Source organism: Manihot esculenta, chromosome 2, assembly GCF_001659605.2.
Source record: "Manihot esculenta cultivar AM560-2 chromosome 2, M.esculenta_v8, whole genome shotgun sequence".
Lineage (NCBI taxonomy): Eukaryota > Viridiplantae > Streptophyta > Magnoliopsida > Malpighiales > Euphorbiaceae > Manihot > Manihot esculenta.
In genome coordinates, this window is record NC_035162.2 from 36195606 (window position 1) to 36210033 (window position 14428).

Below are 14428 nucleotides of genomic sequence, written 5' to 3' on the forward strand. Positions count from 1 at the left end.
TTGATTCTCAACTTTCACTTGATTTATTATAATAATAATATACATGAAAATAATTCATTAGAAAGTGCATGGAAAACCGTATGTTTACAAAACTTACTTGAGTAAACCCACAACACCGACTATTTGGAAGATGATTAAGGTGGTTTAGTTTTTGTAAGTTCACCTAGCACAAAATATAACTAATGATGCATTCATGTATATTAAAAATATCGTCTATTAAGCACTCGGTATCACACCGTCCCAATATACATGTTCTAGAAATATAAAGTACACACAAATCAGTAGGAATATACAAAACAAAGACCAAAGCAGAAGTAATCATAGTTCGATAAGAATCCAATGGTAGACAGAAGCCATAGTCCATGATTTTAGCCAGGTTGTTTGCAATAGTACCAAACTAACATTAACCTAAGACATGACATTAGTGAAGTTTGTTTCATTTATAATTCCGAAAAAACAAATATAGAACGGTTTTAGCAATAGTAATATGAGGGCAAAATGGTTCTTATACCATTTTAAATTCTCAGAAAAAAAAAATATCTTGCATAAATTCTTCCATTATAAATAAAGAAGCCCTTTCACAATCTACCTTTGATATGACTTTTGTGCTTGGCATTACCTTTGAACCGATAATTCAATATTCTCTAGCATTTTTCTGTACATCATCCAAAACATTCGAGGGCAACAATGTCAGGATCAAGAAGAGAATACATGTAATATAAGTATTCTATGGCTTAGAAAGAAGTGGAAATTTGATTAACTAATACATACATACCATTTCTGCAAACAATTGTTGTATGGCAGCATTGAGATTGCCATTCCAATGCCATTGGTCATCTTTTTGTACACCCAGCAGGCTGCTTGTACTTAAGACTCCTTTTGAGAAAACCTGCAACTTGGGGCATTGCTTCACAGTTACATTTTTCAAAGAGGGGAATTTGAAGCTGTGTTCTGATGAACAAAAGCAAACGAGGCTCGGCAAATAATGAAGTTCCAAACTTTCCAATTTGCTAAAGATAATATCCTCTTTCAATTCAATTTCATCTCCATCATTGGCAACTATCTCTTTCAATCCATCACATTCTTTTATACTCATTGTTGTGAGTCGCACCAAACTTTTTGCTGTGGAAGATGTTACTAGACTAAGTAATCCATTGCATTTCAACACTTCCAACGTGATTAGATTTTGGAAAGTAGAGGATGGTGCTAAAGCAACCAGACTGTTACACCTCTCAACAAGAAGAAGTTCAAGAGACTGTAGAACTTGGTCTAGCTGGGAGTCTTGGTTCCATATATCCATCAAATCAGGAAGGTTATCCAACACTAGTCCCCGTATCAATTTAAGAACCTCGGCATATTTTTTCCTACCAACAGAGCCATCACAAGGGAACAACTCCTTGAATCGACTACAACCCACTCCAAGAATTTCCATAGGCTGAAATCTTTCAAGGAGATCAAATGGAAAAACTGCAGATTCATCATGAAAGCAATATATCTCAATCTCTGTGAGTTTGTGAAAGAGATCAGATGGAAACTGGCCTTCCAATATCATTGCCGCATCCTTTCTTGTTAGAGTTAACTTCTCCAAGTTGGAGACAATCTGTAAAGATCAATCAAATGAAAACATGTTGAACATTTCTATAATTACTTTCATTAACTATTAATTGTCTTTTAGTTCCTTAGTATATGATGAAAAGACTTTTAGGATGGGTGTAATTAAATACAATTATTATTATTTATTGACTTTCGTGTTTTAAAAAAATTCCACCAATCAATCAATTTTTATACATTTAAATAATCAGTCCAAAATTAATAATTAATTTACTTGACAATCAATTTTTTTTTGAGTTAATTGTCAAAAGAATTTATATTTTACAATTTTTTTATGATTCTATTCTATATTTTAAAAATAGCCAATTTAAACTTATATATTTAAATTTTTAAAATTTACACCTAACTATTAAAATTTTCGTTAACTTATTAACATAGATGTCATATCAGCACTGTATCATTACCACTTCATTACTACGTTATTACCGTATCATCGCAATATAATACAAAATGATCATAAAAAAAATTATATATTTTACAACTTTTTACAATTTTACTTCACACTTTAAAAATAGCCAATTTAATTTTTTATTTTAAAACTTCCACCAATTATACCCAACCATTAAAAAAATATTAATTTATTGTTGTCTCATCGATAGAAATATGATATTATCATTCACATACTATAAAATTGGATAAAAAGTAAAATTTACCTCAAATTATATAGCGGAGTCAAAATGCTAAATTTCATATGTCAATTTAAATTTGCTCATAAACTATAATCAAAGATCAAATATAACCATTAATTGTCCTTTTTTATTTTAATCAATAATTGTCCTTTTTTTGTCGTGAATTCATTTGATCTTATTTAATATTTTAATAATAGTTATTACCAAACTTGCACTGAGAAATTAAATTTGAAAATTTTGGCATCAATATATAATTTAGGTGAAAATTTAACTTTTTATTCTATAAAATTACCATTTAAAATTTTATTAATTTTAATAATTATTTCATAAATGTAAACACCATATAAATATAAACATCTCATATATTAGATATTATATTGTAATAATATGGCGTTTTGAAAAATTGTGAAATATTATTAAACTTTATCCAGTTTTATTTAACATATTTTACCATTTAATTTTCTAGCTGAGCTAACCTTATTATTAGTGTTAAGTATTAACTAATTCTAAACTTCATTTCAATATTTGAGGCGTATCTATGTTCTTATCCATTTATTCAAATTTTGTACTTTAATTACAATGGCTCTCTCCTCACTTTGCACCAAATCTTTATCACAATTTAATGGTCATTAACTTAAAACTATATGTAAATATATTTCATTAACGAAAATGAAATAAAAGTTTAATAACTTGTAGAAATTTGGATTAAAAAAAAATACTATTAAAGATCAACTAATAAATTTATTCATAATATAAAGACTAAATAGTAGAATACTTAATATTTCAAAATTAACGAAATACTAATTAATAGATTTTTTTATTAACTCAGAAATGTTTTAATGAGTTTTTTAAAATTAATGAACTAACTATTGAGTTTCTCTGTATTATATGAACTAAATAATAAATTATCCTACAAATTGTATTATAATATATATTTCTTTCAAAGTGTATTAAATAAATGAATATAAACACATTATTTTTCTATTTTTCACCATACATTCCAGTAGATGTGTAAAACAAATTCAACCCCATGCTTCCTATATATAATAATTAATATAATGCTCTAATAAGTTTCATGCTTACATGTGATTATAAGAACTGACATATTACTTATATACAAAATAATACTAAATTTTTTTTAAGATATGAAAAGGAAAATTTTAATGTTTACACGAGGAGAAGTGGACAGAGGCTCATACCTTTCTAAACGAGAAAAGCGGTTGTGGATCCTGAATCATAGTTTGGCTCTCCGTATCTGTCTCTAGCAAGTTCTCAGATTCAGGGCAAAAGATATTTAATTTCTCACAGTGATACACAATTAAACACTTCAGTAATGGAGATTCCAAAGTGTGTATTCCTGAGTAGAAGCACTTGAGTTCATTTAATTCCCGAAGCATCAAGGACTTTAAGCAAGGAAAAAGAAACTCTATACTTGCTTCTGTTACTTGGTCCTGAGCAACAATTTCTTCTACCCCACCACAACTTTTCACATCTAGTGTCTCTAGCTGCAGCAGATTTTTAGCTATCGTAGCTGGGAAAATAGCTTTTAGATTTGGACAATCCGAAACCACCACTGAACTTAGGTTATCAAACAAGACAAGTCCCATAGGATCCTTATTCCATACATGCTTCAAATTAGGGAGGTTTCTTATGTTCAGAGTTCTCAACTGAATGGTCACTGTTTCTTCCAATTTTATCATCTCTTGTAGATCAAATACCTCTTCCAGTGAATCACAATTGCCTATGATCAAATCCTCAAGATTCTGGAACATGGATGGAAAGATTTTAAGTAGTTTTCTACAGTGCTCTACCGTTAATGCTTTTATTTTGCAAAAAGAATCTGAATGGAGTTGATTATGCCATAGCATGTTCAAATAATCCATGTTAAGAATCTGCATTTTCTCCAAGTTTGGGAATGCAACCTGTATCAAAAGTCAATAGTCTCGGTGAATAATCTTAACATGTGCCTCATCAATGTTGTAAAATTTTCTACTAATAAGATAGTCAATTTGTTGGACATTTATCTATTATATTTACAGTTTAGTCCATGTAATTCTAATTGGATTTGGATGGACTACTTATATATATATATATATATCAAAATCCATTTAAGCAAATATTTCATTGAGATTTGAAGCATGCAATTTACTGACCAAAATTATTCATTTAAACAAAAGGCTACATGTTAAGAATCATTGTTAAGGGAAGGAACTACATACCTTTTCATCAAATAGAGCAGAGTTTATAATTTCAAGTTCATTATTTGAAGTTGGAGAATTGGAAACAAATGTTCTCATTTGAGGGCAGTTTTGTATGCAAATCTCTGTTAAGGCAGAGCATTCAACTAAATTAGTTGTGCAGAATCGGGTGAGTTTTGGCAGATCTTTGAGCTTCAGGGACTCTAGTTGATGGAGTAACATGATTTCTTCATCCAATCCCTCCCTGAGTATCACTTGTTCCATCATCTTACAATTGCATACCTCAAGTCTCTTCAGATGCACAATACTTGATGATGATAATAGATATTTTAGATTCCCACAGCCATCCACAGTCAGGATTGTTAAATTCTCAGTATAAGAAGACATCTTCAAGTGTTGAGCATGCCACATCATCTCAACATCAATTGATGACAGTTTCAGGTCCTCCAGATTAGGAAAAAATACCTGCAGTGAAATGTTTTGCTTAATCACCATTCGTCCATATTTTCTAAGACAATCACTAGTCACTATATACTTCTTGTGCCAGAAATTAAAGCATACTCAAAGTAAAGTTCTTAACAATTAGAAATAGACTACCAACCTTTCGCTCAACAATTTTATCAATTGCTGCATCTGCTTCCCTAAAGAATGAACAAGTGAATGTGGTTGGGCAATCAACTACAGCAATCTCTTTCAGAGATGGACAATGCACAGTACCACCGCCGGAATTGAAATTGATTAATCTGGGCAAGGATTCAAGAATAATGGAGTTTAGTTGAGGAAATATAATCTCATCCATAGATTCTTCTGTGATGATTTCTTCAACCATAGCACAACTTTTCACTTCAAGCACTTGGAGTTGCTCAAGGCCACAGCAGATGGTAGGAGTAAATATATATCTCAAACTGCTACAATTGTAGATTTTGAGCAGTTTAAGGTTTCTGAGATCTAAAATTCCTTTGGGAATCTCAATCCACACAAGCCTCAACATTGGAAGATTTATCAATTTTAGCTCACTCAACTTGAACAAATTCCCAAATGGTCCATCAAAGTTTGGCCATTCTAGGCCAAATACTTGTTCCACTGAATCACAATTTCTGACCTCAAGCTTTTCCAAATCATTTAGAATTGGCAGTAGATTGGATGGAACAACAATGGAGGAAAATGCAACCTCGTCTACTTCCAAGGAACTTAAATTGTAAAAGAAATTGACTGGAAGTTGGGTTTTCCATGCCTCTTTTAGTTGAGAAAATTCAGAGAGTTTCAAATGTTGTAGGCCACTGAATCCAACCTACCAAAGCAAAACAAGGAATTAATGATTATGTAAACAAAAATTACTTCAAGTACCTAACTATTATCTAGAGCAATGAACTTACCTTATCTGCATACAATTGTTTTATAGTGGAATTAAGATCCCCAACCCAACGCCACTTATCTCTTTCTTCTGTCAAATTTACTCTCTTTAGCCTTGGTGTGCTTATAGATCCTTGAGAAAAAACCTTCATTTTAGGGCACTGTGAGAGATCTACAACTTCCAAAGCTGGAAATTTTAATGTGCAACGTGAGGATGAGCAGAAAGTTTCGAGGCTTTTTAAGCAGTGAAGTCTCAAAGTTGTTAATTTCCACAAAATAATCTCATTTTGGGATTGGAAATTATTTTTGTCGCTTGACACAATTTCTTCAATCGTATCGCTTTCTTCTATAATCATTTTGGCGAGATTGTGCATACTTTCAGCAGTAGAAGAAGATACTAAGCTTGACAATCCATTACACTTCCACACAAGCAGAGTCGTAAGATTTTGGAAAGTTGCAGAGGATGGTGCCAGATTAGTCAAACCATGGCAATCCCATATTTGAAGAGTTTCAAGATTCTGAAAAAATGAAGAATCTTGATTCCATACATGTCTAATATTAGGAAGCCGAATCAGCCGTAAGCATCGGATCTGTGATAGAACTGGATCATGACCATGACCATGTTGCAGTAATTCTTTGAAATAACAATCCGTCAAAACAAGTTCTTCCAAATTTGGAAACTTCTGAAGAAGATTAAGTGGCAAATTCAAGAAAGAGTAATCAAAGCTTTGCAGCTCAAGAAATTTTAGTTTGAGAAAGAGATCCATTGGAAATTGGCTTTGTTGTATCATTGCAGCGTCCTGGTCATTTATTGCTAATTTCTCCAAATTGCCAATAATCTGTTAATCATTCAAAAGAAAAAGTAGTTAGATCGTGGCAAAACAATTGAGTGGGATGAAATCAAGAACGAAAACTTTTATAAACTATAATTAAATTAAAATTTTGAAGTGTTTAAACAAATCAAAATTACAAGATTGTTAAATAAAAAAAAATCATTATAAAGAATTTTATAAAATATAAATTAACATTTATACTATTATAATTATTAATTTTCTTGTTCTTATTTTCTTTTGTACTAAATACATGGGCTATAATTATATTTTATGATTATACACAAAAAAAAATAGTGGCACCTTGATATTTTTTTAGTAAATTTTTAACACGTAAAATTTATTAAAATATAATTATTTAATCTTTATAAACCCATACAATTTACACACATTTTAAATTTTTTAAAAATTAAATAATTATATTTATGATTTTAAAAATTAAATAATTATATATATTATAAAATTAAGATATTAAATAGTTAAATTTTATAAAAATTAAGTGTCAAATTTTAATAACAAAAACATCATAATACCAACTGATTTTTTATATAAATATCAAGAGTTAAATTTCTTTTTTTTTTTTACTCTCTCAGTAATTTTTGTAATTTTATAATTATTATTATAAAATAAATTATTTACTGTACGATATGTGGACAGTATAATTAACAATTGAGTTAATTATTTTTAGAATTAAATATATTAATTAATTATGATTAAATGAGAATTAATATAGTTGGTCAAAATTATAACCAGATATAAACATCAATCAATTTATTTAAAATTAAAATTAAAATTAAAATTTAAATATTTAAATTAGAATGCAAAATAATATAATTACCGACATCTTTCAACAAATTAGCCAAATAAATAAAGCAGTGACACGTACCTCTCTAAATGAGAAAAGTGGTTGTGGAATTTGAAGTTTCAGTTCGTCCTCTTGCTTATCCATGAGCATTTCTTGTATTTCTTGAGATTCAAAATTGAAAGTTTGCAGCTTTGCGCAGAGATTCACATCTAAATGTTTTAGTTGTGAACATTCTAGAGTGTGCTTTCCTGAGTAAAAATACTTCAATTCATCTAATCTCCAAAGGAAAATGGTCTTTAGCCCACGAAATGCAAAATTGGGAATAATAGCAAGTGGCTCTGGTCTTTCCTCCTTAGTAACGATTTCCTCCATTCCACAATCACCTATGCTTAGAAGTTCAAGATGCGGTAGACATTGAGCTACTGAAAATGGGAAGAGTTTTTTCAAATTTGGACAATCCCAAGCACGCACTTCACGTAGGTTATAAAAGGAAAGAATGCCATGAGGATCCCTATTCCATATTTGAATTAAATTCGGAAGATTCGAAATCCACAAAATTCTCAATTGACTGTGCCTTACAACATGTGTTTCTCTTTCTTTTACTATTGCTTGGAGATCAAACACCTCTTTCACTGAATCACAATCTGTTACAGTTAATGATTCTAGATTCACCAAGAACTTTTCCAATAATTTAGACGGAAAGATTTCCAGTAGCTGTTCTCCATTTAGCACCTTAAGCACTTTTAATCTACCAAAGGAATCTGCTAGGACTTCATCACACCATATCATCTTCAACATATGCATGTCCTCAACATGCAATTCCTCCAAATTAGGAAACCAAACCTAAAAATACAAACATTAGAGAAAAATATTTTAAACATGACATGAAGGAAGGATTGATAAAGATTAGAACCTTTTCATCGAAGAGAGCTGTGTTCACTTGTGTGGAGACAAATGCTTGCAAACGAGGACAATTCCCCAGCTTCAACACTTTCAAGGAGGGACATTCAATTAACTTAGCTGTGCAGAACCTTACAAGCTTGGGAAGACCTTTGAGCTTTAGAGAGTCTAATTTAGGTAATAATATTTTGTTCATCGCTTTCCCTTCTCCTGCTGCAAGTATTACTTCTTCCATAGATTTGCAGTCACATATCTCAAGCATTTTAAGCTGTGCAAGACTTCCAACAATAGAAGATGTGAATAGAAAGTTCAAATTCCCACACCCATCTACAATCAATGTTGTTAATTTTTCAATACTCGGAGACAATGCTTTATGTTGACAAGGCCATATCATTTCCACATTAATTCCAACGAACTTCATGTCTGCCAAATTAGGAAATCGAATCTGCAGGCACAATTTTTATTTCATGAGAAATATAATATTATTATTTAAACGAAAACCTGACAAAAGTAACAGAAGATTAGAGAATTAAAAGTAAATTTCTTTAATGTCTAAAACATAGATAATTAACAAAACAAAAATAGAGAGTGGATGAAACCTTGTTGTTGAAAAGTGCCACCAGAACTTCCGCATCAGCTTCACATACAATTTCATTGGAGGCCGTAGTAGCTATTTCTTGATTTCGTGCTCTTTGGGATGTAGAATGCACCTTCACTTGGGAACAAAAGCTTGTAAATTGGGGTAGATTTTCCAACGTTAAGGATCGTAGTTGCGTCAACTCACATTCTTCATCATCTTCACCTTCCTTAGCTACTATCACTTGTATAATTTCGCAATTATTCACATTTACTTCTTCTAGCTTCTTAAGGACATTAAATATAGAAAATGAGAAGAGACTCCTCAATGCATTACAATTTTCTACCTTTAATTTTCTCAAATCGCTAAAAGATTCCACTGTATAAGGCCCTCGATAAATCTTCTCCAAATTATTCAGATTGTGAAGAAATAATGACTCCAACTTGGGAAAAGCAGTGATAGGGTTCATTTTCTTCCGCTCTATGATATATTGAATATCAAGGCTATTTTGAACATGAAGATGCTTTAACTCAGGAAAGCCTTGATCATCTAATTCATAGAGAACACTTCTCACGCCCTTCAAGTCGTCCAAATATAGACTTTCGGTTTTCATCAGCAACACTTTTACTCTCTCCAACAAGGCGCTTCTATTCAGCTTGAGTTTCAATGATCTTGAGGTCTCATACTCATTATTAGCCCAATCCCACCCATCTCCAATGAATACTCTAAAACTTTCCAATTTTTCAGAAAATATATCTTTAGGCATGATATTTGCATCTATGATATGTATCTCTAGAGTGGACAATTTTGACAAAAGCTTCAATTCAGACAAGTTAGCGTTGTTCCTTCCTTCATCATGCCCTTCACCCTCCCATTGCACAAGGCTTCCCCCCAAGTATAATTCCTCCAATTGGGCTAGTGTTGATAGGACATTTGGCGGAATCACTTCAAGTCTTTGACATCTACTCAAATCCAAAAGTCGCAAACAAGTCAATTTTCTTACTTCATTCGGCAATCGAACAATTGTAGATCCAATCAAGCTAAGAACTTGCAGCTGTTTTAGCTCTCCAATTGCAGCTGTGTCTTCTAAAACACAGAAATCCAAACATAAGGTTCGGAGGTTCTCAAGGGATTGAAGCGATGAAGGAAGTGGTGACAAATAAATTCTCGTCAAATCCAAGACTTTGAGTTCTTTCATTCTACTGAATAAATTCTCTTTGATTTTGAGCGAGGAACCTCGATTGAACAAAAAAAATGACTTGAGTTTTGGGCATTCAAATACTTCAGGGAGCTTAGGGATTTTGCAATATGGCAAAGAGATTGATGTGCACTGCTTAAAGAAGTCCTCGTTCGGCCATTCTTCCAATTCAGCTTCATATGCTGCAGTTAGCACTTGATCGTGCTTGGACACAAATGAGGCTGCAAAGCTGTGAACCACATCATGCATTTTGACTCGCTCATGGTCCTCATCTTCAAGTAACAAACAAGACAGCTTTAGATCACTTATTACTGTAAGTAGTCTATTTCTTGTTGCTTTTAGTGTGATGAGTTGATTAAATAAGCCAAACCCCACTACATATTTGAACAAGTCTCGGATGCCCTCATTAGCTTTGAGTTGTCCCAAGAGTCGGAACAAAGACTTCTCCTCATCTCTCAAAAAGTTGTAACTCAACTCTAGGGCTGAGTAAACTCTCTTTTCATGTCCCCTGCCATCAAATATTTTAAGCTTTTCCAACGCATCATTCCATTCAAATGCCTGCTTATTTTTCAACGCAGTCGCTACTGCTACAATTAAAATGGGCAAGCCTGCACATCTGTTTGCTATTTCCACAGCTATAGGTCGTAAGTTGGAATCTTTAAGATCTCCCACCTTCTTCTCAAATAGACTCCACGCCTCTTGATGCTCTAAAACTTCAAGCCTGAAATCTCTTTGTACACCCATTTCCGACAATACAGATCGATTTCTGGACGTCATAAGTATCTTGCTTCCATTATGATCAGTGCCATAAGGAATTCCTATCTCATCTAGTTTGATTGCTGCCCATATATCATCAAGAATTATTAGAATTTTCTCTTCTTTTTTGATTCGCTCACTCAATCGAGCTGCTCGTACTGCAATAGACTCCGCATCAAGTTTGAAATCTAGCCAATCTGCAATTTCTTGCTGAACACTTTTCAAATCCGCCTTGAGGGTGACAGTTGCTATAACCACCAATTTGAAGATTCCGAGTTCCCTGACCAGAGTGGCGATGTGTTTCACAAGTGTGGTTTTACCCACGCCTCCCATTCCGTACACTCCAATGAGATTGACGCCAGCATCTTTTAAAGCATTCAAGATTTCATCTACAACAGATGTTCTTGATTCAAAGGGTTCACACTCTTTGACTGCCCCAATGCCCTGTGGTGGAGCACGGTAGGAAACTCTGGGAAAATTTCCCCCTTCTCGGGCTCCAACAATGATTGGTATTTCTTTACTGGCTTTTCTACTAATCTGGTGGCGCCTGATCAAATTTGGACACAATCCCATGAAGCACCTCCTTTTTCCTCCATCTTTATGTTGAAGAAGAATTTTATCTGCATCTTCAGCAACACTATCCACCTTAGCCAACCATTGCTGAACATCAGCTTCAATTTGTTCTAGTGGATTCCGCCTAGCCACCTCCACAGTGTGCTCAACCCTTAGCTTAGCATGACTGAGCTTTTCAACTTCTTCTTCGAGATTGTGGATGTTGGCACTGTAGTTGAATACATATTTGATCTGACGCACAACAGGATTAACCAACAGTTCGACAACTTTGGATACAATGGGATCCACCACTAACTTTGCAAACTCCATTTGCTGCTTTTTTTTTTTTTATAGAAAATAACAGCTACAAGTTCCTAAAATAAAATGAGAGGTGAAAACGAATAGAGTTAACTGCCTAAAATAAGCAAAGAAAATAAACAATTACCGCCTCATACAAAATCAAATGTGCAATGTAAACAAACTATTAAGTAATTTGCGAATAACAGAGTAGAGATTTGTAAGTACATATTTTAAATAAAGGAGACCTTGTTACCTTTAGCAATCAAAGAGAGACAGATCCAGCAAGATGATCAGCTGATTACAACAAAAGAGAGACAACGTACATAATTGAAGAAACGGTATCAAAGCAAATTAATATGGCAAAAAAAACAATCAAAGAAACTGATGGAGCAGTATGATCAGCTAATTACTACTGAAAATAATAAATAGAAACTAAACAGTAAAGTAATTTTTCCGAGTAAAAAATTCTGAGTGCAGATTTTTAAATAAAATCATAATACAAGGCTTTAATAAGGAACATATCTAAGGTAAAAGGAAATAAATAAATAATTGAAAAATAATAAAAAATCAAAAGGTTTTTTTTTTTCAAATCTACCATTAAAAAATGGCATAAAATATGATCAAATAAATAAATAAAAAATCTGAATAAACAAATAAACAGTATCAAAGAAATTGTGAAATTAAATACTATATTTAAAAAAAATTTGTTACCTTCAGCAATAGAAATTTTTTTTTTTTCGTTGAACAGCAATCGGAGTATGTATAACGACATAGAGTAAAATGAATGGTTGATTTCTACTGAGAATTAAATCATTTATGGTCAATATGCTGAGCTCAATTATCATATGGGCTCCACACAATTGATTCCTCTGTTCTTTCCTATAGAAAAATTAAAATTATATTAAAATTATAAAATCAAGAATCACATTCTCCTTATTAGAAAAGCAACATCTTGCGTAAATGTTTCCATTAAGAATAAAGTTCTTTCACGATTTATCTTTGATATCACTTTTATTTTTGATATCACCTTTGCGTCTATAATTTAATATTCTCTAACATTCTTTAGATCATCAAAAACATTTAAAGATAACAATGTCAAAATTATAAAAAAAAATACATATAATGTAAGTATTTTATAATTTAAAAAGAAGTGGAAATTTAATTAGTTACTATATGCATACTTATCATTTTTGTAAACAATTATTATACATACTTATAAAATCTATATGATAAAATTAAAATAACAATCAATTTAATTTATTGAAAATAGTTGCTTTTAGTTTAATTTATAACTTATTTATTTTCTTCTAATAATTTCAATCATTTTAAGTTAATTAAATTAATATTAGCCTTTTAACTATTATATTAAAATTAAAAAAATTAATTTTGATATATTTATAAAAAAATTTTAGAATATAATTATTAAAATTAAGAAGTTTAGATTTTATTTTACGTATAATTATTCTTTTTAAATTATATTAAATTATTAATTTATGGTGTTAATTAATCTGATAATCTATTATTTTCATTAAATTTAATTTTTCAATTTAATAATATGATATATATAAATTTAGGTAGGAATATATATATTAAAACACGAATGGAAACCAAACAGTAAAATAATTTTTGCCAGTAAAGATTTTGAGTGCAGATCTAAAGTAAAGGGAAATAAATAAATAACTGAGAAATAAAAAAAAATTAAAAGGGTTTTTTTTTTGCAAATCTACCATAAAATATAACCAAATAAAAAATCTGAATAAATAGATAAACAGTATCAAAGAAATTATAGAATTAAGTATATATTTTTAAAAAAACTTATTACCTTCAGCAATAGGAGTTTTTTTTTTTTGTTGAACAACCATCAGAGTATATAGAGCGACAAAGAGGAAAATAATCGGTTGATTTCTACTGAGGATTAAAGCCAAATTGAATACACTGAGAAGCAGAAGAGCAAGTGAAGAAGTTATAGTGAATATGCTGAGCTCAATTATCATATGGGCTCCACACAATTGATTCCTCTGTCCTTTCCCGTAGAAAAATTAAAACTACATTAAAATTAAAAAATTAAGGATCACATTCTCCTTATTTAGAAAAGCAATATCTTGCATAAATATTTTCATTTTAAATAAAAAAATCATTTTACAATCTACCTTTAATATGATTTGTGTGCTTAGCATCACTTTTGTACCAATAATTCATTATTTTTTAATATTTCATACATCATTTAAAACATTTCAATCATTTTAAGTTAATTAAATTGATATTAGCCTTTTAATTATTATATTAAAATTAAAAAAAAAATTAAATTTGAGTATATTTATAAAGAAAAATTTAGAATATAATTATTAAAATTAAAAAGTTTAAGTTTTATTTTACGTACAATTATTCTTTTTAAATTATACTAAACTATTAATTTATGGTGCTAATTAATATGATTATCTATTATTTTTTTGAAATTTAATTTTTCAATTTAGTAATATGATATATATAAATTTAAGTAGGAATATATATATTAAAACATGAATGGATTAAAATTATTTGCTATTACAGTGGGCTCCACAAATAAATAATCAATCAATTTTAATTATTAAAGACCACATATATAGTTTAGCTACATTGATTATCAGTATCTTTATTTATTCATTTCCTTATCCTATAATGACTATTTGTATCTTATATTTTTAAATGACTTTTTCATTCAATTTTTTTTTAAAAAAAA

At 30.7% G+C, this 14428-nt stretch overlaps 1 protein-coding gene across 5 annotated transcripts; it reads right to left on the bottom strand.

Annotated features, from left to right (window-relative positions):
• Positions 1-299: 299 nt before the first annotated feature.
• LOC110608921 lies at positions 300-11783 on the bottom strand. Of its 5 annotated transcripts, none has more exons than XM_043952188.1 (10): positions 8926-11783; positions 8340-8771; positions 7508-8269; positions 5815-6630; positions 5040-5729; positions 4460-4903; positions 3440-4162; positions 776-1600; positions 620-652; positions 300-408 (listed from the first exon to the last, which is right to left on the bottom strand). In XM_043952188.1, exons 1-9 carry the CDS (start codon positions 11737-11739, stop codon positions 635-637), a joined length of 7524 nt encoding a protein of 2507 aa, XP_043808123.1. In that variant the 5' UTR covers positions 11740-11783; the 3' UTR covers positions 300-408; positions 620-634. The 5 variants fall into 5 exon arrangements, with proteins under 5 accessions (XP_043808123.1, XP_043808121.1, XP_043808120.1 ...); XM_043952186.1 differs by having other exon boundaries at positions 620-655; XM_043952185.1 differs by having other exon boundaries at positions 590-655.
• Between the last annotated feature and the right edge of the window lie 2645 nt (positions 11784-14428).

Coding starts and splice junctions, on each gene's coding strand:
- LOC110608921 (XM_043952186.1), bottom strand. CDS start 11,739: ATGGAGTTTGCAAAGTTAGTGGTGGATCCCATTGTATCCAAAGTTGTC. Junction 6,631..7,507: donor CACTTTTCTCATTTAGAGAG/GTACGTGTCACT, acceptor AATGATTAACAG/ATTATTGGCAATTTGGAGAA. Junction 4,904..5,039: donor ATAAAATTGTTGAGCGAAAG/GTTGGTAGTCTA, acceptor ATTTCACTGCAG/GTATTTTTTCCTAATCTGGA.